Source organism: Carassius gibelio, chromosome A9 (genome assembly GCF_023724105.1).
Source record: "Carassius gibelio isolate Cgi1373 ecotype wild population from Czech Republic chromosome A9, carGib1.2-hapl.c, whole genome shotgun sequence".
NCBI classification, from domain to species: domain Eukaryota; kingdom Metazoa; phylum Chordata; class Actinopteri; order Cypriniformes; family Cyprinidae; genus Carassius; species Carassius gibelio.
In genome coordinates, this window is record NC_068379.1 from 13,729,385 (window position 1) to 13,756,082 (window position 26,698).

The 26,698-nt window shown below is 36.1% G+C and overlaps 1 protein-coding gene across 2 annotated transcripts; it reads right to left on the bottom strand.

Moving 5' to 3' along the window:
* Positions 1–18,375: 18,375 nt before the first annotated feature.
* On the bottom strand, positions 18,376–25,408 carry LOC128019669 (mannose-1-phosphate guanyltransferase alpha-A). Of its 2 annotated transcripts, XM_052605774.1 has the most exons (13): positions 25,116–25,408; positions 24,558–24,655; positions 24,092–24,195; positions 23,776–23,968; positions 23,570–23,629; positions 23,356–23,486; positions 23,197–23,211; positions 21,928–22,062; positions 21,703–21,800; positions 21,257–21,303; positions 19,288–19,380; positions 19,008–19,176; positions 18,376–18,928 (listed from the first exon to the last, which is right to left on the bottom strand). In XM_052605774.1, the coding sequence occupies exons 1-13, from the start codon at positions 25,153–25,155 to the stop codon at positions 18,828–18,830; spliced, it is 1,284 nt and encodes a 427-aa protein (XP_052461734.1). In that variant the 5' UTR covers positions 25,156–25,408; the 3' UTR covers positions 18,376–18,827. The 2 variants fall into 2 exon arrangements, with proteins under 2 accessions (XP_052461734.1, XP_052461735.1); XM_052605775.1 differs by lacking the exon at positions 23,197–23,211 and having other exon boundaries at positions 25,116–25,407.
* Positions 25,409–26,698: the final 1,290 nt, after the last annotated feature.

The following is a 26,698-nucleotide window of genomic DNA, read 5'->3' on the forward strand; positions in this document are numbered from 1 at the left end:
GTTTGGTCTTCAAGAGTTCCCTTAATTTCCTTAAAATCCCTAACAGGATATCAGTGTGTGACTGGATCAACACAATTCTACAATTAAATAAAGTCTATTAAAAAAATAAACATTAAAATAAAAACAATGACAGATGCTTTACTCATCTCAAATTTCAAGCATTGTTCTCTGGTTTTTCAACTCCCCGTTTTACTAAGCTAAAAGACAGGTGGTCCAAAATCTTTAGTGTACCTAAAAAGAACTTCAAACAGAATCTGTTTCAAGCTTTGAAGTCTAGTTAGTCATAGAGCATAGAGCAAAAAAGACAAGATGTTCTAGCAGTGGTTATATTCTTATTTCACAGTACTTGTGCAGAGGCCTTGGAAGATGTCAGAGGAACTACCTACAAAAAAAAAAAAAAAAAACACTCACCTGAATCTATACTCATCATAACCTATTTTACTAAGTTAGATTTTTCAGTGAAGGGAAGTTTATATGCATATAAGGAGGTTCCTAGACACCTCTCGCTCACAACACCGGCCCGAGGCTACAGGGAGCTGAATGGATTAAAGTTCAAAGGCAAGAGCCAGGGATTACTCATAGATTCAAAGTCTTCAAGAGTGCAGTGCAGTCCCTGAAAACGACAGGATTTCACCATGTGCCAGAGGCGGTGAGCGGCTTGAACATGCAACTCCTGCCAGTCAAACTTGCACAGGTTGTGCTGTATGATGTTGAGTTGTGGCACATGCACATCACCCGTATGGCTGGTGCATTTAGTTAGGACTCTGTCCACATGGAGGCCCCAAATCTTTCCAATGTGCGGCACATCACAGTCTGTGAGAGCGGACAGTCGGCCCGGGTTGGTGTTACACAGCTGGAAAATTTATCTCACTTCTCTCTTCATCTAGTTGTGTGACTAGATGGTGGTACTGGAAATAAAAAGTAATAGAGCTGAAGAAATAGTGTAGGAGGACGCTCAGTGATCCCAAGATGGCCAGCAGCCAGAGAGAGTATTTGATGGAGCCCATGTTTGGCTGGAGGAGGTTTTGGATTCTGTGAAGAAATGTTTGTTCCCCTAGCACTCTCAGATATGAAGTGCGAGTTCTGCCAGCTTTTGTGAGTGTGATTGTTGGAGAGCTTCGTCTCACCACCTGTATGACACAGCTACCATTGTAAAAACATATCTGTTGGAAAACTAGAAAATTAAGAAGAAATGGTCATGAGACTTTTATAGATCTCAGAGGTGATCTTAATAGCCTAATCTACAAATATAATATATACACACACACACACATATCTATATATATATATATATATATATATATATATATATATATATATATATATATATATCTATATATATATATATATATATATATATATATATATATACACACACACACACAAACACACACACACACACAGTCAAGTTAAACTTTTGGGAAGAAAAAAAAAGATAAGAAAAAAAAGCTATCAATTAAAATTTGCTGTTTATTTGGTGACTTACCTACATTGAAATAAACCTCAGGGGCTGCATGTATGTACTGGAACAAATTCCTAATCACTACAACAAACCTAAATAACCACTATATGAAGTCAAGATATATTTTTGTTGTTGATATGGACTACGCTGATGAGAGTGATATTAACTGTGAAGCTTACACTGTGATGTACCTGAGAGAAAACAGAGATGACCATCTGATTTTCACCAGTAAGAACAAAGTTTTTAAAGTTTGTAGTTTTACAGAACATCAAAGTTACAGTACAGACCAAAAGTTTGGACACACCTTCTCATTCAAAGAGTTTTCTTTATTTTCATGACTATGAAAATTGTAGAGTCACACTGAAGGCATCAAGGGCTATTTGACCAAAAAGGAGAGTGATGGGGTGCTGCGCCAGATGACCTGGCCTCCACAGTCACCGGACCTGAACCCAATCCAGATGGTTTAGGGGTGAGCTGGACCGCAGACAGAAGGCAAAAGGGCCAACAAGTGCTAAGCATCTCTCGGGGAACTCCTTCAAGACTGTTGGAAGACCGTTTCAGGTGACTAATCCTGAGGCCCCGGCCTGGCTATGTGACCTAGGTTCCTACTATTCCCTTCAGGGATCAGGTGGTGAGCTTTGCTTGGTCCCATCCGAGCCTTGAGATGGTATGTAGACTGGACCCAAATCTTTAGGATCTCAGACCAGCTCTTTGTTAGTTACGGAGGCCGGCAGAAGGGGAATGCCATCTCACTCTACTAGAAGTGTTGCATCCTCCTGGTCACTGGCTTGTGGCACCTTGGTGACAGATATTTGTAGAGCTGCAGGTTGGGCGACCCCCAACTCATTCGTTAGATTCTATAGCCATGATAAGGAGCCGGTATCCTCCTGTATTCTCACCTCAAACAGGTAGAAGTACTGAAAGACCGTTTACTGTCAGTTAAAAAACGCTCTAGGGAGTATTGTAGACCCAGTCTTAGCTACTCCATCCCCTCGGCAGGCAGACATGGTAGAATGTCTGGCACTAGGCCCTCACTCAATGAATCCGCGAGAACTGGTAGAGGGCTGGGTTCCATATGTAGAGAACTAAGTGGATCACATATGTGTAAAGTCCATTGTATAGCCTCAGAGCCAGTGTTTCCCCGGCAGACTTCCGCCATTTCCAAGAGGGTTATAATCACCTCTACTGTTCCATATGCACCTAAACGGTTATTCATATATGTAAAGTGCTTCCAAAACCTCCTTCAGGAAGTATGGGGCTTCAGCAGCGTTCCTGTTGCAAGTGGAAGGGGTACGTTTTCCCAATGTTATCCAATCTCATGGAGTGGGTAGTGCTATGACAACGGTGACTGGTCTTCTTGTTGCGAACCCCAACCTACACCAAAAAAGAGGCGCAGGAGGTTCACACAGTAGGTAGGAAGGGTAGGACACTGGAAGGTAGGGATCCATAGTGACCGACTGAAAGGAACATTTGTAACCCTTGTTCCCTATAGAAGGGATCTGAGATGTCAAGTCGTACTGTCCTTTTATCTGTTAAGGATTTTTTCCGATGACATCGCTGTTCAGTGCATTTGTATTCTGCATCTTACAAGGTGTTGATGAAAGTTAAAATAACTTCCTTGTGCACAACCCTGTTTCAGTCGCTTTCAATAGTCTCTTGTTGCCATGGCACATTATGTAACTAAAATCACCATCACACCGTTTCACCGTTTCTCAATATCAAATATTATAAAATACTACCATAATTTATATAAAATATTCTTTATTGAATAATACTATTCAATAAACAGCAGTCATCACAAGTTAGGTATAGGGTGATAAAATGCAGTGCTGCATTAAAGTTATTTAAAATATAACATTATGAGATTTTGCCCTCAGCCAAAATGATTTACTCTGGAACAAAAAATAGAATTAGACCAAAGACTGCTCATTAATTTTAAACAAAGGGGGGGGGGCATGAAATGCTATTTCATGCATACTGAGTTTTTTACACTGTTAAAGAGTTGGATTCCCATGCTAAACATGGACAAAGTTTCAAAAATTAATTTGTACGTTTGAAGGAGTATTTTTGTTCCCAAAATACTCCTTCCGGTTTGTCACAAGTTTCGGAAAGTTTTTTTTCGAGTATGGCTCTGTGTGACCAATTTCCTTATATGGGTCCTAAGGGCACTTCTGCCGGAAGAGCACGCGCTCCCGTATAGCAGAGCACTGAGAGGCTGGGCATAGACTGATCAGAGCTGATCAGAGCGATTCACTGATCAGAGCGAGAGCGTCGCGTTGTGTCGTGTTTTTGGTTGCCAGGGCAAGACAACCCTGCACAGATTACCAAAAAAAAAAACACCGCATTAAGGGACCAGTGGATGGAGTTTATTTTTACAGAGCATCAACGGAGTTGTGCAAGTGTTTTTGTTTGTTCCCTGCATTTCGAAGATGCTTGTTTTACAAACAAGGCCCAGTTTGACGACGGATTTGCGTATCGTTTATTTCTTAAGGATGATGCAATCCCAGCGAAAAAGGGTCACGATCGTGTGTTGGAACCACAGGCGGTGAGTAAAACTGCTTCAAATATCTCTGCCTCCTTGTTAGTGCGTCCCCTCCCATGACAGAGACCCGGGTTCGAGCCCCGCTCGGAGCGAGTCGTTGCTGCTGTTGCTCTCGTTCAGTTTCAGCCTCAGCCTCTGGATCTGATTCTGGATCATAAATAAACGGCTGAATCAGACTGTTAGCCATGGTTTGTTTTGGATGATGGTTTTTCCCTCACGTTAATGTCACAGCTTCCAAACGCTCTCAACGCAAAAGCCTACTCGTGCTCGTGATTCTTTAGCTCTGCCCACACGTCACGCCTCCAGCCGGTCGTGTTTTTCCGGGAAAAATCGGTACAGACTATCTTTCTCTTATGAATATAATAAAACTAAAGACTTTTTGGAGTTATGAAGGATGCAGTACTACTCTATAGGTACTCAAGATTAACAGGATATTGAGTGAAAACGAGCATTTCACCCCCCCCCCCTTTAAACAAAACAAACTATATCTCATGTTAACCATGAGACATCAGAGTCATCTGCAAATTCCAGAAGAACTGGCTGAGGTGAGGCTGCTCTCAGCGGGTTCATGAACGCTGAAAGACTGCTGACTCCCTGGAGCTCACATCTACAAAAACATCAAAGCTAATTTTCAAACAGAAGTTATCTTTATAAGAAAAAAACACACACATTGTTGAAGTGTAAACAACTACATTATCACTAAAAACTCTTAAAACTACATTCCGTGACCGTTACAAAAACAATATTAATAAAATGATACAGTCTTAGTGGATTTGAGCGTCAGCTGTGACACTCCCTGTGAAAAAATACGCATGTGGTGTGATACAAATTGTGAAACATTGGAGTGGTTATCACTAGGATATAGCACGCCTATAAAAGGCTTTCAGCTAATCAGATTCGAGAACCAGAAAGAACTGTTGTATAAATATATATCAATATGATATATCAATATATTAATATTGATAATAATATCAATATTTTGGAGAGTTGCAAGAACTGGCATATTACAACCTTAACCCCAAATTATATATTTTTAGTAGCATATTAAGTATAAAAAAAAGTCTGAAAGGGGCCAACAAATGAACTTTAAGCACTAAAGCCAAATGCTAAAAAAAAGTAAGAACAAAAAGATGACACGGAACATAAAAGTGTATGTTTACCCTAAAACTGCTTCACATTTGTTTGAATTACAGTAACTGCATCAGTGGCATGAGTAGTAGATCATGGACCTTAGAAACGGTTTTGAGATATGACTGTGTAAAAGTGCCAGCTTTCATCATGTAGCCTGAAAGAAAATCAGAGCTGATTCTAATTGGTTCTCCACCAAACCACTTTCATTCTTAGACAAACTCTAGCTTCGTTGCAATGGATTCTGCAGTGTGGCCAATCCATTGAGATTAATTTCTACTTTCTACTTTGCATACAATCAAATAAAATCCAAAAATATACATATAATGGAAAGAGAGGAATGAGGCCAGCATGGTACTAATATTTGAAAGATCATAGCAAGAGCCATGAATTAGTCCACGGAAAGAGGAGAAAGAATAACGTAGGCCGTATGTTTGAATCAGTGCAGGAATTAAAGGACATTAATTTGAGTTTTTACCCAGTAAAGAGCCAGGATACAGAGTCATTTATACCTGTGTCAGATTCACGAGAAGCCCTTGTCAGGTTGTTGACAGCCCATGACATTATGCCAGTTACAAATAAAAGCTGTCGTAAAAGAATTAATCTTAATTGCCAGCTATAATCTGCTGTCTCGGTTTATGCCAAAATGCTACATTGTTTATATAATAAATCAGGAGACCAGACTGCCTGTTCATTGGAGAATGATTATGATATATATATACACACACACATACATTTTTTTTTTTTTTTTTTTTTTATCTGAGACAATTTGCCAATGCTACAGTAACTTTACACAATACTGTAGTAATTACAATTACCCAGAGCAGGGATAAGCAGAACTATCATCATATTTAACTCCTTATCTCTCCAGATAAGCTCACAAATCATCCTCCTGGGGTAATTAGCTGCCTGGATTAATGAAACTCCACTAATTAATAGGCCTTTGTCAGTCTTCAATGCCAAAATTATGTTTTACCTTTGACAGCACTACATTGCTGCCATCCGCAGTATGTGATAGGCGAGAACACAAAGGATGCTGGAAAATAATGCATTCAGTTAAGTACAGCACTGCGGCACATCCAGACTAATAACCACAATGCTGGCAGAGCCAAACTCCAGGTTTTGTGTGTTCACACTAGAGCTTAGGATCCAGTTTGGTAAGTAAGCAGCAGGAACTGCACTGGAGTACCATGCATGCGATCTGTAATAGGTGTGAAAGCAATCTGGCATAAATTTTTATAAATAACTCAATTTCGGAGACATGTATTTTATTAAACAGCTTTCTGAAATGCGGATCTGATTGGTCAGTTGTGAAATCCTAAGACCAGTTATTCTATAATAACGACTGTACATTCAGTTTAAACTCACTGTGTTTACATTAATGACCATGCAAATCATTCTACAAAAAAGACAACTGTTGGAATTTATTTTGCTGTATTTTTTGCTCATTATGCACGGTAATTTAACAAAACAAATTTTTGTTTGAACAAATTCAACACTTTGTTGAAATATCTGCATAAAACAAAACTGATTTATATTAATATCTATTAGTGTGTAAAAATGCAATCTCCTTATTATATCCTCACTGCAAAACGAACGTTTGACATTTCACAACAAGGGGCATGAAACCCCGTCTCATCACTAGTTAGTTTTCACAACAATTAAAAAAAAAAAAATGCTACAAAAGTGGCCGTGGTGCGGTTCAGAGAAGAGGGGGAAGAGGGGAGATGGGCAACACAAAGCACTGGTTTGTTTCAGACAGTTTCATTTTGCCCCCTTGAGTTAAAAACACAAATAAATGCACACCTCTGCTGAAATCTCAGAAAAAGTAGTTTCATGACCCTTTAACTTCAGAATGATTATACTTCACTTAGACATGCACAGACATAAATAAATGTAAATTATGGTATTCTGTGTGTTATATGTGTGTGTATAAGTTAGATTTATAGTTTGTAACGCCATAGCGGAATTACCATGATTACCAGATACCACCTTTAAAAAGCATGCAAGTCCTCATAGAACTCGTAACTACAACTTGTGAATTGGGAATTTTTTGAGAGCTAGACTTGTACCACTACCACCTAACCACCTCAGATTCATTAGGCACTATGTTGATAGTGCAATAGTTCCAAGTCCAATGGTATGAACAGCTCCATGTAGAACATCATGTGATGTCAAAATTAAGGTAATTACAAGCGTGAATGCAGCATTAATTATTTCATTCATCCTCGCCCCATGCTTGTTTGTTACCTAGGCTTCAGAATGATTTTAGTATTCTATTCAGGTGTGTCTTTTTAATTAGGTTCATTGTCTTCTGTGTATAAGCTCTCAGTTTCAGTTTGCTCCCTGTCCGGTATTAGTCTTGAGTTAAACTGCATAGTCTTGTATAAGTCGTTTAGCTGTGTTGTTTTCTCCTGCACTTCCCATCTTCTGTTTGTGAATTGAAATAAAACTTCAGTGGATTTGAAGAGCTTCAGCAAATGTTTCTATGCAGCATGAACGGTGGCTATTAATGATGAAAAAAAAAAAATTGCTGAAGAAAATGGATACAACTGTTCCGACTACTGGATTTGAGGTTGAAAACAATTGTGCTGCTATATATATATATATATATATATATATATATATATATATATATATATATATATTTTTTTTTTTTTTTTTTTTTTTTTTTTTTTTTTGTGGAAACATGCTACTTTTTTTCAGCATTCTTTTTGAAGAACACAAAGTTCAAAAGAACTGCATTTATTTGAAATACAAATATTGTGCAACAGTATAAATGTCTTTACTGTCACTTTTAATCAAATCAATATATTATTTAAAAAAATAATAATAATTAATAAAAAAAAAAATCCACAACAATTTGAACAGAATTGTAAACATCTGCTCTAGTATTTATCTAGTTGCTGACTTTAAGTCTTCTGGATCTAATGCCACTGTGTATATTATGCGATTTATATTATACATCTGCCTTTTCTGTCATAATTTCAACCCTATGAAGATACTGCACGAACTGCTGATACAGTATTCTGAATTAAATGTAACAAAATGTCTTTTTCAGTCAAAACTTTGGAGCAATTGAATTTTTATTTTTATTTTTATTTTTTAAGTCGTGGGAACTCTATAACAGCAACAACAACAACAATAATAATGCAAAGAATTTGTCTAATAAAATCTCTAGTGAGATTAATGTTATCCTTGAAAGTCATTTGACAGTCTAAGTGAATGGGGCAAAGGGTGGCTGTGTTCAAGTGGCAAAACATAGGGAACCACATCATTGTCAAATAACTCAAAACATGCAGTGCTCTGCCAAAAATGCTATTATACAAAACAGATCCAGGATTAAACCTTTACCTTTAGGATACATTAGAGTGATTGTTAGTAATGGAATAGCTTTGCTTGAAAATCATTCATGTCTTTCTTGTCTCCTTTCATCTGCAGTAAAGCCCACACCTGCATATACAATTAGAGAAGTTTAACTTCAAATGATGGTCTTTTCATAATCCATATTAAAGTAAGAAATGGCAAATAAAGAAATTGTTCTAATGATTAGTGAGACACTGGACACAACATGACTTAATCAGAAGCACTTAATATTTGTCTTTTAAAATGCCTCCATTTCTACTTTAGAACTTAATTAGATGATCAAAAGTTAATAGTTATTTAAAAGCTAATAATATATTATTAATACAATAAAATATATTTGTAATTACACACATAAGTCAACTAAATAATTATTACTATTTCTGACAAAAATAATTAAATGTTAGTATATATATATATATATATATATATATATATATATATATATATATATATATATATATATATATAGCACACACACACACACACACACACACACACACACACACTACTATGGTATTTATTGATATTCTGAATTAGCTTTACTTTACAGCGACCTGTCTCTTCAAAGTAAAGCTAGCAGTGCTTCTGCCTCTTTGAATGCAACTAGTTGCTATGATATTATCTGAAACTGGAATGTCACTTGAAAGGTCATCCACTGACATTTGTAATGTCTTAAACAACCAACACAATAAAGCGAATCTAAATGTGCAAGAAATGGAACGCAGTCTGAACCCAATATACTGTTAAATGTTGACATTTCTCCTCCGTGCACTTTCAAAGTGCACTGGTTTTATCCTCTCTAAGCCCTGCTAAGACTAATGAGTCAGAGAGACATTATCTCATAAACTGATAAGTGATCACAAATGGTCAAGTGCACTTGGAAATCCAATATTTACTTAGTTCTGCTTATGTGCATCAAACGGTACCCAACTTTACAATCAGAAGATATGGAGATAAAGCATGATTTGCTCTATTGAATAAAGCACTTACCAAAACAAACCCAATCAAGGAGGATGGTCGACACTTTGACCTTTTCTACAGTGTGGGTTGGATACCATAGCCTGTTCCTGCCTTATCGAAGCGCAGGGCAAACACACACCGACATTGAGGGCTTTCCACCGCAAACACAGGTTTAATCTAATTCCTCCACCTACTTATCGGCTTCTCTGAGTTCGGCTTTTAAACTTGCACTTGTAAAATCACACATTCTCTTTGCCATAGAGAGAAGCCAGTGTGTTTGTTGCACATTTAAAAGCCATCTGATTAATTATTCAAGGGTATTATTTTCAGCATTCAATCTATTTCCTGCATCAGCGGTGCTGATAATAGGTCCCGGTGGAGTTGGGGAAGTCATGCATGCATATTCCTTGTTTATTACATGCTCAGCTCATAAGAACTTCACAGATGCACTGTACCTGGCACAGAAATCAATGCTCACACGGGTATTAGAATGCATTCAGGGAACAATTTCACAAACAGATGATTATGAGAATACAACTAGCTACTTCAGCTATGTGTATTAGTTTGAGGCTTTTTGGTTTGACAGTTTCAGTAACAGCTTTGGATGAGGCGCACTTACTTATTTATTTATTTATACATATCTGCGTCCCCAGAGGTTGTTATTTTTCTTTCCCTAGGAGCATAATTTCAGGTTCTGTCAGCAGCTAAGTGCAAACTATCACAATGGAAGTATATCTGGTCTTTTAAGTACCAGAAAATGGGTGACTTCATAATTTACAATTTGTTCATTTCAACGCAATAGGTGTGAACTAAACCAATTAATTAATATACACATACATATACCAACATTACATAAATTAATTGGATATATATTTGTATGTTTCTGTCTTGTTACAGTTGCTGCTGCTGCTGCTACTACTGCTCCTAATAATACTAATAATACGAATAAATAAGCAGATGTAAGCAGATCAGATATGACCCAGCACGCTCATGGGAGGTATACAATGTCTCAACAGCTTTGATGTGACAGTCTGTGAAGCACCACGCTTCCTTCATCTTCACTTTTATATTCACAGAATGCAGATCTCACATAAAAAGGATGAACAGATCGTGACTTGATCTCAGAATGAACGCTTCTCTGGGTTTTGGGTAAATACTTAAAGAGATAAATGGCTCATTCAGTAAAACCTTGTTGACTAAATAGGGACTAGTATCAAACACATTCATCTCTGGTTCTCAGATTAGCATCTCATCTGCTGAGCTGTGTATACTCAGCCAAAGGCAATACGTTAATGAGCCAATGCACTGTAAAGCAAACATTAATATTAAGCAACAGACAATTAATTGCTTTTTTAATGTTTATGTACAAAGCTCCTGAAATCTATTTGTTATATGCTGTAGAGTCCCAGTCGGATAAACATAACTTAAATCTTTCAGAAAAAAAAGAAAAGGTGTAGGAAAAGGTGTATTTAAAAGATTTTGGGTTATTAATTAAACTCGGGTGATTAATTCATGACAAATCGTTAATTAAAAACTAATCTGTAATAAAATATTCACAAAAAAATAAAAAATAAAGGAATGAATTAAGCTACACGTTCAGGATATCTTGTTTTTTATACAATGATGTCAGATTAATATAATCAGAGAACAATGTCATGTCAATTTGTGAAACAAATTAGGTTCTTTTATAAATGTATGTTTTCCCCAGATTAACACAATACTCGCTTGCTAAAGCAAATGTGCATTTGCCATCAGAAACTGATTATTTTGTGGATTCTAAACAATGCAAATATCCCAGCCCCCTCAGAGAAAAACAGCTTTTGCATTCCACACAGCACACATGATCACAATTATGTTTTTATCAATGTCGCCGTAAGAAGGGGCTTTAATTTAGGGTGAAAAACTCCATTTCTAAACTCACTGCAAACCGTGGTTTACAGAGTGCATACATGACTATATTCCAGAATGAGGTGCCTTTGCCCTTATTGGTAGACATTTTAAAACATATATGCTGTTGTGATTTAAATATTACCCATTATTTTATGTAATCCCTTAATATTAACCCTAAATTTAATGTAAAAAAACAAGTGGCTGTCCAATAAATAAAAACAGCTCATGAAAAAAATAATAACCAAAATTGTAACAATATTGGTGTAAGTACGATAAGAACCACAGGAATATCATACATTATGTATATTTCTTACAAAATAAATATTAGATAAGAACAACGAAGCAGATCAATCTAGTCCCAAATGTTTACCATCAGGAGTGGACAGAGCAGCACCGTTGCATCTAATTGCTATGCAAAGGATGACATTTGAAACAAATGACAGCACTAAAGATAGCACAAAAATTTAAATGCAATATTCCACATTGACCAAGGTCTCGGAAGCCAGTTAAGCTTTCAACAATGAGAAAGACCTGGCATTGCAAGTCTTTTATTTCCTACAAAATTGAATTCAGTCTCTCCAAACACCGCGGCTCTTGATCTCCTATGCTCAAAGCAGCCATGTTAAAAATGACTGTAATAAGATTTTTGGGTGCTAAATTAAAGTGACTCCAGTAGCAGCAGAACCCATTATTTGTGTAATGGAGCATTTGCAGTGGAGACTCAGAGCATGATATCACAGAAAAGCTTATTTTCTTGTGAACAGCGTAGAGTCAAGCAAACACAACAGAGCTTTACTCAAACACAACTATAATCACTGGCAAACTCACACAGCCCCATATGGTGAAGGTACAACAATCCTTGATGCTCAACTCAAAATGCCTCGACTGCCCTCTACTGGCTACAACGGATCAGGTGCGAACAGACAGTTCCTCTTTAAAGATTTCTCTTATGCTGACCAAGGCTGAATTTAGCTAATCAAAAAATGTAAAATATAAAATAAAATATAAAAATATAATATTGTGAAATATTAACAGTTGTAGAACAAATGGTTCCTATCTTAATAATTTGTTTTTAAAAAATGTAATGTTATTGTGACCTCACAGCTAAATTTTCAGCATCAATACTCCTTCAGAAATCATTCTAAAGTGCTGATTTGGTGGTCAAGAAACAATAATTTCTTATTATTTTCAATGTTGAAAACAGTTCTACTGCATTATATGTTTGTGGAAATCATGACACATGTTTTAGGATTATTTGATTAAATAGAAAGCTCAAAAGAACAGCATTTATTTGAAATATACATATTTTGTATCATTATAAATGTCTGTCACTTTTCATCAATCTAATATGTCAGTGCTGAATAAAATTAAAGAACGGTGTAGTTTATAGTTTGCATACACACTTTAAAAGTTTTGCGGAAGTTAAATTAATCTCCAGCTTGACTCAAACCCAAATAACATCACTATTCTGGATAGCAATCACCCATCTGAAAACTGTATGCCCACAGATGCTTGAACTTTAAATATTATGTCTGAATGGGGTGGATGTCCAAAATCACTGAAGGTAAAATAGAGTCATTTGAAATGACTGTTATTTTCATATGAATGTCGAAAAGAAGGGAAGTCAAATCAATTTAAGGTATAACAAAAGGGATAATTTAGACATTTGAAAAATGTAGAGTGCATTGTTTCAGCAGAGCTTTTGAAAGCCAAGAATACATTTGTTACATTTTACTTCCGAGGAAAAAAGGGAAAGTGGAAAGGGAAATATTTGTTAAAAATATTTGATAACAACAAATTACCCACTTTTTATTGATAAACTTTCTGTAACAGATTCATAACTTTGTGCTACATTTATAAAAAAATATAAAAAAATTAAATACCTATTTTAGAAAGCATGCACATATTTAAGGTATTACTGTTTAAATAAGTACAGACTTTGACAGTGTCAATCTATGGGACAGTCACAAGCCTGCCAGTTTTCATCCAAAATATTTTAAATTGTGTTCTGTATATGACCGAAGATTTTACAGGTTTGGAACGATATGGGGGTAAGTGATTTATGACAAAATGTTCAGTTTTGGGTGGAGCTTCCCTTTAATGTGTCTCACTTCATCACTGTTTGTTTTTAACTTTCATCAGTGGGCCCAAGTGTTGGTCCACCCATTCAAAAACGAGGAAGAGTAAGCGGGCGTTCTGGAGATCTACTGGGGGCTAGACCATTAGAAAAGGTTGGTAGAAGTTTATTAATGCTACTATAAATTTGTATTTTCTCAATTGCTTTAACTCAGTGAAAACAAATCTAAGAGTGAAACATTTTAAGCAGAAATGATCTGAATCTTGAATATTTGATTCCGCCATGTATCCTTTTGAGTTAAGGCACATGTTTATTTTACAGTCAGTTAAGTGTTTAAAATCTTCAGTAATCATAAATTCTCACTTACCATTTAATCAAACAGCTTCTCCTAGCTAAGATACCAGTGAGGAGTGTACCACAGAAATGGTAGAAAATGTGAGGTATATGCTGTGTAATGTACAGACTCATTCGTTTTTCCTTTCTTTCTATTAGTAGTGGATCTAATTATCTTTTTAGGTAAGGGTATCTGGTGTCATTTCTCATCAGTTAATTTGTTCATCAGTCCCACATCCGACTGCTTGCCATATTGCCCACACCCACCGCCACACTGCTTGGATCAGGACAGCAGTGGACCATGTCCTGTCTGTCTCCCTCCATGGGACTCATGTCACTCCCACTCAGCTGGCACTGATCACAAAGAGAGGAGCAAAGCAATTTGACACTTTGAGAAACTACTTTTTCTTTCTTGTTGCCAGGAACGTGGACATGAGCTAGATAACCAGTTGCTATGCTACTCTAAGGGTATTAGAGTATTATTATTGCATTTTGGCAGAAAGAATGATTGGCATCAAATGGATTTTTTTAGTGTGTGTTTGTCTGTGTATGTGCTTAGGAAATCACGAAAGCAGTTGTGAAGGCGTCTGTCCCTACCCCAGAGACTAGAGGTCAGATTCACGTGGTGATAGACATCACCCAGGAGACTCCAGAATTTTAGTCCAGGACTCTCAGAAATGAACATTTTCCGTCTGTTGATGGTAAATAAGACTCAAAGGTGCCACTTTCAATGACACATTCTAACCATCTCAAACTAACCGGAGTCCTTCATGCAGAACAAACGTCAGTGTGGGCACACATTGAAGTCACAGAGGCTGAAACAGTCATTGATAGCATTTACTTTACAAAAGAAAAGGGAAAAAAGAGAGAGCGATCGATTGATTACATTAGTTAAAAGAGAAAGATATTAAATATGTGTTAATTCCTTTAGCCATAATATTAGAAGCACTCATGCAGCACTGATGACCAGTGTTCTGTAATTTTATACCAAGGATCCATGCAATATAAATATTTATGTATAGTTATTTATAAAATGTAGTCCCAAGTACTGTATACTGTAATACATAACTGTTTCAGAACCTCCCCAGCCTAATCAGTGTGCATCATGCTATTATTCTGGTATATAATGAAGTGAAAATTTTTTTTATAATAAAGGATATAAGGAAAGTCTCGCAAATATGCTTTCCCGCTTTATAAGTGTTAATTATTGGTCAAAGTTTTAATATTTAATAAGGTGCCTGATAATATCAGTCTGACCATATACATATACATATCTATATATATCTATATATATATCTATCTATCTATATATATATCTATATCTATATCTATATATATATATATATATATATATATATATATATATATATATATATATATATATATATATATATATATATATATATATATATATATATATACATACACACACACACACACACACACACACACAAACATATAGTAACCTAGATGATGGGTCTGTATGACTGTCTAATCAGCAGTTTATATTTTCTAGGTGTTTCATCCAGTGACATGCATGCCATGTGGGTAGAGGATTCATTTGGGAAGTTGGCTTTACAATGCAGAGACTGTCGAGTGGTGAGCAATCCTGAGTGTAAACAGCTATGTCTGGAGAGGCGCAGTCCTAATGCTCATGGTTCAGCCCAGCTCAATGAGGTATTCATCCTTCATAGTGCACAGTGCACATACACATCCTTATGTAAAGATGCCATGTTCAAGTTCTGTTTATTTCCCTCTTATAGGAGACTTTAGAGAGCTTTGCCCCCTAAACACGTCCAAGGATTCCCTCTCGGATTGTTCAGTGTGTTCATGAAATTGAGAGAAGTGGACTTGAAGAGGTGTTTTTACTCAATAATACACCAACACTGGGATAGTCTCTCAATCTGAAAGTATAATTTCAGTGCTTGAAACCCAGAGCTGTATAATTGAGCTTAATTTGAATTTAAGAAACAAATCTTTTCTGTCATATTGCAGTACATTACAACATCCAGTTACAGTGTATAGAGTTGATGTATGAAATTTCTCTCTATCTCATTTGTTTTATGGCTGAGTGGGGTATGTAAGGGTTTTTACAGAGAGCCTGGAGGAGAGCGGCTGGTGAAGGAACTGAGGGAGAAATACGTGTCCAGGAAAGACCCACCGATGCTCCACAGAGTAGAAGAGGAAACTCGAAGAGCCTTTCGTAACATTTAAGCTTCACAGAACATTTATGGAAGGTTCTGATAGGTTATTTGGTTTTAATTTTAAATACACTAATGTTCAACTTTTGTTTATCTAAAGAAATCTCTTATACTCAACATGGCTGTGTCTATTTGATCAAAAATACAGTAAAAACAGTAATATTGTGAAATATTGTTACAAAGTAAAATAACCCTTATGTTCTATTTTAATTTTAAATTGTAGTTTATTCCTGTTATGCAAAGCTGAATTGTCAGTATCATTACTCCAGTATTCAGTGTCACATGAGCTTTCAGAAATCATTCTAATATGCTGATTTGTAGAAATAGAAATAGTCTTGACTGCCTTCTGGACTGACTCAGCCTATACTCGGGTCTTAACCTGGACTCAAACTCAAATGAGCTACAGCACCAAGTGATAATGGGACAGAGTCAGTGAATTGGTTTTTTGAATGCTGTATGTTCTGAATGTCTTGTCCTTACTCCTTAAAACTGCCCCCATACCCCCCCCCCCCCCCCCACACCCCCCATCATATCAAGTCAATCAAAAGACCCATCTTGTCCAGTTTGACTTCCAAAATTTGGTATTCTTTGAGGAGACTGACTTATTATACAAAATGGTGGCAATTTTGCAGAGGGTGGATTCTATAACAAGCATCTGGCACTTGTGTATGCCGGAGGCAGGAGGACGTATGCTACCCTCATTCATTTAGGGCGGATGGTTATTTCCCATTACTTGTGATATAGTTGACAAGTCCCTGATGACTCGGGAACAATCAATCACGAACGTTATCTCCCAAACCAGCCCTTGTCTTTTTCAGCATTTTAATTTCAGTCGCCGCTGCTGAATGGAGGGTAAGTGGCAGATTTAGGAGCAGTCAGGGTGCTTCTGCTATTATTGTGGAGTTTTATGTTATTATTATTATATCTTTTTTTTTCTAGCCCTCATATATCCAGGATGACTCCGGGGTAAAGTACCTCCCTTTTAAATTATAAATTGGATTGGATGTCATGGGGAGAGCCATATTGTCTAATTTCCTTGGCCAAGAATGGCTGTAGCATGTAAATGAGAGAAAGTCCTTCATAATGCATTGGTGCTACAGGTGTTATTGTACCTGTTCTATGAAGGCAGAAAAGTTGATAAAGTGACTCATTCGCCTGATACAATGCTCTGGCATTGAAGAATAATTGAATCTGATACTGTGGCTGGCTTTGATAAAAGTAGTAAATTTTTCACTCACAGAGATGGCTGATGAAGACAAGAGCATAGAAACGTTAATAAAGACCACCAAGACCTGGCCTTCCTGATGCTGCATTTGCAGAGGCAAATTGCTCTAATTTATACATTTCTGCAGTGCTGCCTTTGTTTACCTGTTTCTTAAAGCATACTTAGTCGTTTTGCAGACACATTCATGTTGTTTCTTTGGGTAATGAATAGTACAATGTGCCAGGTGGATCAGAGTGTTTGGGCCCACTGTTATTGGTCATGGGATGCCAGAACCTTCTCCTATGACCATTATGAGAGACACAAACACCCAACCCAAGGTAAGTTGCAAAAAATCTCATTGTGATGCATTACCTGTATATTTAGCCTTTATGTTTCAAGAAATAAACCTCTTCTTATTTATTTGCAACAGGTATTAGCTCGGTTTCTGTCCTTCCTCTGGGAAGGTCTTCTAACCAAGAAAGCACTAGCAGACGTATGTGGTATCCACCATGTTTTAAGGCTCATTCACACCAAGAATGATAATTATATCCAACATAATATATTATATACAACAATTTTTAACAGGGCTCTGTGGAATACTTGATTCTGATTGAGATTCTGATTCCAAAAACCAGTAAACTATTATCTATCATTGTACTGGTCTTGAGCATGTTAGTATTGCATCATTTTATAACCATTATTTTCTTTTATAGAAACAAACCAAAAAACTGAACCAGGGAAAATAAATTCTTCTCATCCCCCAGTATGTGTATAAACGTGTATTTGTGTTGCATTTCAGCAATATCCTACCTTGGAAAATAACCTTTCCTGTTAATGTAAGTATGTCCAGAAAGAAGAAGAAGAAACTGAGATATGAGACTACACTCTTTATATTTTCTGTAGGAAATGTCCTGGAAATATCTAGAGATGGTATAAACCCAGGGTAAATGACATAAAGATTTGAAACAAACTATATGACTTCATGTTCTGTCTTTTTAATAAAAATAAGGGCAGTATCTGCACTAGTGCCCTCAAAAGTCAAGCAGTATTATACATTTATATATATATATAATATATAAGCATTTTGTTGCCAAATGTGAAGTCTTCAATTGAATAATTTTGTCTTTAGTAACTGATGGTCGTATAGCTCTTTAACCATAAATACAGATGCTGTGATTTTCTACCAGGGCAGAAGTAAATTGCTTTATTACCTTTTGTGACTTAATCAAAATATAATTTATTGCAGGCGTCGGACTCTTACACTCCGCTCGGCTTTCATACAGGGAGCAGTCACAGAAACATCAATTACATCATCCAATTACAAGATTTTACCATTTGTCTTAGCAGTTTTTGTTTTGTTTTACATGACATTTAAAATGCTGGAACGAAACAGGACACATTTCAATGACAAGGAGCCAACAAGTTGTAAATTAAATGAATTTCAAGTCATTTTAGAAACAGTTTAACAGAGAAGAGATCTTTAGAATAAGCATTTTTGCATTTGTTTTGTCCAGTTTTGACGTGATAATACTGTACAATGGTAAAATCCATATTTATCCATAATCACACTCAGAATCTTCAGATGATTCATCCATCATTTCCATTTCAAATACCTGTTTCATTTGTATGCAAATGCCATACTATAAGTACAAACGAAACTGCAACTACAGTATGATCTGGTTTTTGAAGCTTCTGTTGAGGTCTTTGTGTGGCAGGACAATGGAGTTGAGTATGATGACCTCAGATGGGATATTTACATTACAGCCTGATTGGAGAGAAAGAGAAGCAAATAAATGTCACTCTCAAATACATAATATATCCATGATGATGTCCTATAAAATTACCTAGAATGGTTATAGAGGGTGTTAGTTTTCCATCTCTGAAGAGTGTCTCGCTGTCAATTTTGGCATATGGGTCATTAGGATTTGGGTCACTGGGGGTCCCTTCCACTCTGGCCCATTTGCCAATGGTGCTACCCCAGCCCACAATACTGTTCAACACACAACTGTGATCCTACAGAATACACAGTCAGCATATATACTGTTTTATATTGTGTTGAGTAATCGGTTGTAAATGCCAGACAATGCAATAGGGAAAGAAAGTTTGTAAGAGACATGAACTCACCTGTAATGTAGCACCATGGAGGATGATGGACTCCCTCACACGAACTCCTGCACCGATCGTTACGCCTGTACCTATGGACACGTTTGGACCTAACTAAAAAAAGAAAAGAAACACCAGTATAGCATGAACTAAACTAAGGTGAAGTGTAAGTAAGTTGCATTGAAGTGAATAAAAGCATGCAACAATCTGTGCCACTGGCATCAACAGCTGAAATTGTACAAATGTGTTTCCTTCTGTTGCTTCTCAAAATAGACCCTTTTAACTTTAGTAATAATGAACCAAGTCCTATTGTGTTCAGTTGCTCAGTGCATGTTATTATAAAGCAGAGATGCCCAAACCAAACCTGTAATGACTTTTGATTTGGTGGCATATCACAAGACGATGGGTACAATAGTGGGAGAAATGGGTGTTTTTAACTATTAAGTAATAACATTCAAATTAATACAGGGGTTAAAGCAAAAATAAAATAAAAATCCTGAGCCTGATGTAAAACATGCAATGACTGTGGCAACTTTTGAAATGATACTATGGCAAAGTTATTGCATTCTTTTTTCATTGGTTTTCTTTTTCATGAATATATTATTGACCCGAAGAATGAAAGCTGTATCATACACTAAAATATATCACTGCTTATCGACACTAAGGGTGTGACAATACACTTAGCTCACGAGATGAGACAAAATACAGATACTTGGTTCATTAGAATGTGACAATGGTTTAATACTATTTTAAAGAAATGTTCAATGACAAAATGTTTGTCTTTTAATTACAAAAAGTTAAACATCGCAGTTGTATTTAGAATTTTTTTAACTAATCTAGGGCTGTAACTAATGATTAATTTGGTAATCAAGTTTTCTTCTGATTATTTTCTGAGTAATCTGATATGTTTTAGTAACACAAACAGACCTAAGTAAAAAGCAGGCTTTAGTATGACTATTTATATATAAACTAACAATGAGGCAATAATAACTGGCTCAAATAAAATATCAAAACCAAGAAATTACACGTTTGTATTGAACAACACTGTTAAAATACATAACATGAATATAACCAACTTAAGCACATTATGTATTTAAACAAATACCTGCAGAGGGCGCCAATGGCCTGGTGAAATTTCACTTTAAAGCATGATTAAACAATGTAGAAATCCATTAAATTTTAATATTTGGCCACATGGAGAAACTTTTATTTTGAAATCGCGATGTACAATACATGGCATATTGAGACATAGGTTGATGTATTCTCCTGTGTTGGCAAAGGTAAATAAATGATTTCCGTTACAAATCTAGTGAGATAATGCCCACTGTTTTTCCAGATGAACGTTTATTCAAATTCACAGAATTCACACGCCGGAAATCTGGCACAGTGCCGGAGAACTTTAAGTCCTGATATTTTGTTACAATGCACTTATATTGTGTACAAAAATACCTGCATGTAATAACTTCGTAATTAATTTATCTAGTTATATCTGTATAAATAGATATAGTATATAATACATATCAATTTAATATCTAAATTATCTCTTTTTTTTCTCGATTTTGTGTTCAATTTTACATTTAAATGTAGAAAATATAGGTAATTCGATATTGAAAACTGAAATGTTAACATAATATAGTTGGATATAACGCAACATATAATGCAATTTAGTTTTGGCCTACAGCCCTCAGCCATGTTAGATTGATCTAAATTGAAAAGTTTAGGCACCTCTGTTCTAAAGAATGAAAATGTAATAATTACGCAATTAGTAGACTGGTGGCTTTTTGTTTTACTTTGACATAACCAAGACTACACAAGTTAAATAATGCTAACGTTAATATCCTAACCAAACATAATTCTGCTCAAATCAAATCCTGATGGCTGACATTCCCTAAATCTTCTGCTGGACATACTGTTACACGCAGAAGTGTCACATTGCAAATTATATCGAGAAACTCTAAGAATCGATTTACTGTAGAAGAGAAGCACTTACCACAGCAGTTGGATCAATGTTGGCAGTTGGATGTATATAAACATTTCCTAAAAAAAAAAAAAAAAAAACCTTTAGAGGGATTGCTCTTTCGGACAAATCAAATTCACACTTTCACTAGGGGTGCTCCGATCACGATCGGCCGATCGTTATGCGCATCTCGTCAGTAAAGCCGGTTTTCTTATCAGCGGTTAATTCCATCAGGTGCGTGATTTCACATAGAGCAGCTGCTACTACACAGAGCCGTTGTTAATAGAGAAGATGCGCAAATCCACTTCATTTTCAGCGTTTATTGGCGCATCTTCTCAGTTAACAACGGCTCTGTGTAGTAACAGCTACTCTATGTGAAATCACGCACCTGATGGAATTAACCGCTGATTAGAGAACCGGCTTTACTGACGAGATGCGCATAACGATCGGAACAACCCTAACATTCACTAAGCTTTTACCTCTGGTCTTTGGCCCTCCTTCTCTATTAGTAGCTAACCTCTCTGGATGTGTCTTGTGATACTGGTTAAGATACAAACGGCTTGCATAGATTGCAGATCTGAAAGAAGAGGGGAGCATAACATTAACTATAATCACACACACACACATACTATCAAATATAGTTATAAAGAAAATGCAGCCACTCAAAATCAACTGTAATAAAACAGCATGTGTCAACAACTAACCCTGCAGATTTGATCTGGCTCCAGAAGCGGTCTGTTTTGTACACATATAATTTGCCCTGGCCTGCCAGCGCCGTGAAGATGTCCTGCTCCAGACGGATCACCTCTGCCCGATGCCAGCCGTTGGACTGCTCCTCTCTACAGCACACAACAACATAGTAGCAAATAAAGTCTTCATTTCACCCTCTAGTGATGTCAGGAGAATTTTCTACGACCCAGGACAGAGGACGACATAAAATGACACTATGATGGGCAAACATATAGTTAGGTAATTTGAAAATGAAAGTTAAATGCTGAAGATGCAGGGGGTTAAAAACAACATGAAAATGGATTTGTAATGTATTTAACTTTCGAAACGTATTGTATTTATTAGTAAACCGGAATGCTTAGTAAAATGCGACGGTCAGGTTCTGCAAAAAACAATAATTAATATTTCCCATAGGGGAAAAAGTCTTTTTTCAAACCATCAATGCACATTATTTCAGCTTATATTTTATATAATCGTGTTTAACAGGAATTCCTACATTACCTATGATTCTTCAGAAATCACCATCAATCAGAGAATCAAAATAAACAAAGGGATTGTAGTTCTTTCCCTCATTAAAGCTTTTAAGGACACATTCTTGTCTTTTTGAAAGACACTTTTTTTGCTTCAGATCAAAGTTTGTGATGCTGGGATTCACCTCATTGCTAGTTGGATTGGTTCATGGCTTATATCTTTAACAAACACTTTTTAAAAATACTATAGGAACAAATAATGGGGGAAAAAACTTTTGGAACCAAGACTGACAAAAAAATATAGATATTGTGGACAGGCACTGTTGCACTCTATAGGAACTAATGTAGGTTGGGACACTTTGGTTGGTGAGTGATTGAGGCTAAAATATTATTAGTTATAAATCATTACATTTTGATAATAGTATAACACACGCTGAAGAGTTGTAAGTTATGCATAATAAGATTAGAAACACTAGGAAAGTTAATATTAATTCTGAATTTATGTAGTCTTTAACTGTAAGATGTTAATGAAACGGTATAACTTTGAGTTATAGCAATATTATCAGGAAGAGGTTAGGTTATATTAACTCCTGAGTGGCTTTCAAAGATCAAATCTGAAAAACTATTCATGATAGTCCCACAACATGTGTGGCGTGTTGTTATCGTCACACTATAACATGCTAGCATGAATCTAGCTGACAGATCACACAAGCAGGCAAGCTCACTACACTTGCTCCATCTCATTCTACATCCAAACCAAACCTTCAAACTTACCCCTCATCGTAATATCTGATGATGGAACAGGAAACAGAATGATGGCAGACGTGAAGGTGTTAGAGGGGAAAAGACAAAATGAAGAGACCCAAGAACAAGAAACGGATTAAGTATGCATGCACTTCCACTCAGGAACCCTACAGGATCTGTCCCACTCACAACATCATGTCCTGTTGGTTCTTTTGGAAAACTGCTCCGATGTGCTGGAATATCTCCGGAGTGAACAGGTATATCCCACAGTTGATTATGTCACTCACAAATGTGCTGGGCTTCTCGACATAATGCAAGACCTGGAAGATATGATAGGGCAATTATGAATTTATTTGTTATTGCTTCACGTTTTTAAAATAAGAAGGAAAAAAGTCCTGATTACCTCATCAGTTTGTTCATTCTCAACAATGCAGCCGTAGTTCAGGGACTGTTTTCTGTTGGCCTGAAACAATCAGATTTGAACATCATAACAAAACTCAAATTAGAAACATGCTAGTAATCAATTGAGAATCCTGTTTTATAAGCAGCGTGACTCGTGTCTTTGATTATAATACACCTATGGTTTAATACATAAACATTTCTCCTAACCGTGGTACCGAGGATGACAAAACTGTAAGCGTCTCCGTGCTCCTTCTGGAAGTCTGTCATCTCTGGCAGAGGAAACTCTGAGCACACATCAGCATTCAGGACAAAAAATGCCTCTGGACCACCAGACAGGATCTGATCTCTGAAGTGGTAGATGCCTCCTCCAGTGCCCAGAGCAGCATACTCCTGAAGGTATCTGAGAGGGATTTCAGACAGTCCCATGTAAACAAAACAAAGCCTTGATTGAAGAGACTTTTTTTCCATTTTAAAAACAATAAATACAAATGTTATATAATATAAATATTATAGAGTAACATACCTTATTGAGATTTTGAAATCTTGTTGGGCGCATGATAAAAATCTGTTGAGTTCTTCATTGGGCTGATAAAAGCCAATAAGTAAGATCTCCTTCATATTCGGAAGCTAAAGAAAAAAGAAATCATGAAAATTATTAAACAAGTACATTACTTTTCCCTTTAGGGGAAATTAACACAATATAAAGTGAAAGTGACGTGACATTCAGCCAAGTATGGAGACCCATACTCAGAATCCGTGCTCTGCATTTAACCCATCCAAAGTGCACACACACAGAGCAGTGAAAACACACACACACGGAGCAGCACCCAGGGAGCAGTTGGGGGTTCGATGCTTTGCTCAAGGGCAGCTACGTCGTGTTACTGCCAGCCCGAGATTCGAACCCACAACCCTAGGGTTAGGAGTCAAAATCTCTAATCACTAGGCCACGACTTAATCTATTCATCTCTATATGAACTGAAAATATGTACCTTAGAACAGGCCTCAATGTGATGCTGTAGCATTGGCACTCCAGCCACTGGAAACAGAGGTTTGGGCACTTCAAAAGACAGCGGGCGAAACCGGGTGCCTGTATGGACAGCAGGAACACAGAATTAGACTTTCTATCATTTAGGGTACATTTCATGTCCATTGACGAATATTTTATTTTCCTAACAATTTCCTTCACAAAAGTAAATCACTGAAGAAAATATTTTTATAATATCATACATTTTATTTATTAAATAGTCAAAATGCTGCTTCTCATGTCCTTTAAGGGTACATCAACAACACAGGTTGGCGTTTTGCATATTACCATGCTATGCAAAATACTACCAAATTTATAAAATTTGAATAAAACTGCCAAAATTATATTTTAAGGCATATTTATGAGTATTTTTAAGTCATGTCCTTAGTGACAATGCTGGGAATATCACAAAATATGATTATTACTATTATTTTAAAACAATCACTGTGCATTCAAAACAGACACAATTTTGATGGTGTGTCAATCTGCACCACTGTTACGAGGCTATGGGATATTTACTCACCTTTCTGAGGACCTCCAATAAGAATAACAGCCTTCAGCATGATTACTTTCTTATGTATGCATATATGTGTAAAAATCAATAAGCTCTCTAAATACTGCTGAGATGGTCGAGCAGGAAGTGCTCAAGCTCCTTCAGTGAATCGATCTGATGTATAAATGTCATTCTATACCATTCAACGTGCAATAAAGAAAAAAAAAAAAAAAACTGTTTATGTATCCAATTCCAAGGAAATCAACATGACAGGAGCGTAAAAACGAAAGAGCTCAAAGCGGCAGTTCCGGAAGTACCAGGAGGATCATTTTTCCAAAAATAAAAGTCCCCCAAATCACTGTCCTATTTACTTGGGGGCAATACTAATAGGGTCAGATAAACAAGACATCTTAATTAAATGGTTTGCTATTTGAATAATAATAATAATAATAATAATAATAATAATAATAATAATAATAATAATTATTATTATTATTATTATTATTATTATTATTATTATTATTATTATTATTATTATTATTATTTAATTATATAATACATTTTATTGCTTGTTATTGTTATACCTCTGGTGTTTTTTTGTTTTTGTTTTGTTTTTTACATTACTGCACATGATAAATACTATTAATCCACAGTACGCAAGTACAGTGACATTTTTCCTTTTTTTTTTTTTTTGATCTTTGTTAATGGTTGTGTTCTGTGTACTTTCTCCCCTTTCTGAGTCCCTGCTCATTTATTATCTTATATTGAAAATATATGTTAAGAAAATGTGATATTTCTATAGTAGCACTTGATTTTTATTGCTCTGAGGATTGTATACCATACAATATCATACAATATACAATCAGTTATACTTCTGCAAGTGAAAAGCTGATTGAATAATTCATTGTGTTGCGATTTGTGTGTTAAAGCTGTTTAGGCTGAAATCAGTAAAGGAGAAGGGAAGGCCTGGACATGTTTTGCAGCCTGAATAAACAGACAACCATGCATTATCCGTCTGCCAAAACCTCCAGGGAGTTATTTTTCATTCAGATACTTACATGGCAATGTTCAGTTTAAATTCAGTTCAGTTCAGTTCAGAAAATAACTACTCTGACACTGTCACCATATCATAAACGTGGTAACAGAAGCATTACACATAATTATGAGAAGGTTCAAATCATAAATTTTCCTAATCTCTGCAACCCATGGCATTTTTTATTTAGAGTAATGTAAGGATTACAAAAGAGTGAAATTGCATTTATTAAAGAAGATAAATTAATGAAACCTTTATGTATATATATTTAAGACTTAAAGGACCATTCACAATTCAGTTAAAATAAACCTAAGATGAACTGCCGCAGTTCAAAGTGCAATGTCATTGCTGTCAGCAACGTTTGAATGGAGAAAAGTCTGAGAATGTCTTCATTAATAAGAATGATTTAAACTGTATAAAAAACAAAGATAAAGAGCACACCGAAAAAAAAACTTTTTCTACACAACAAACTCTATATAAGTCTCTGTGTCAAACAATGTGTTGTAGCACGAGCATGAGTTGTGCTGTAGCGCCATCTGTTGGTAGAGAGATTTTACTACAAGATCATTAATTAATAATG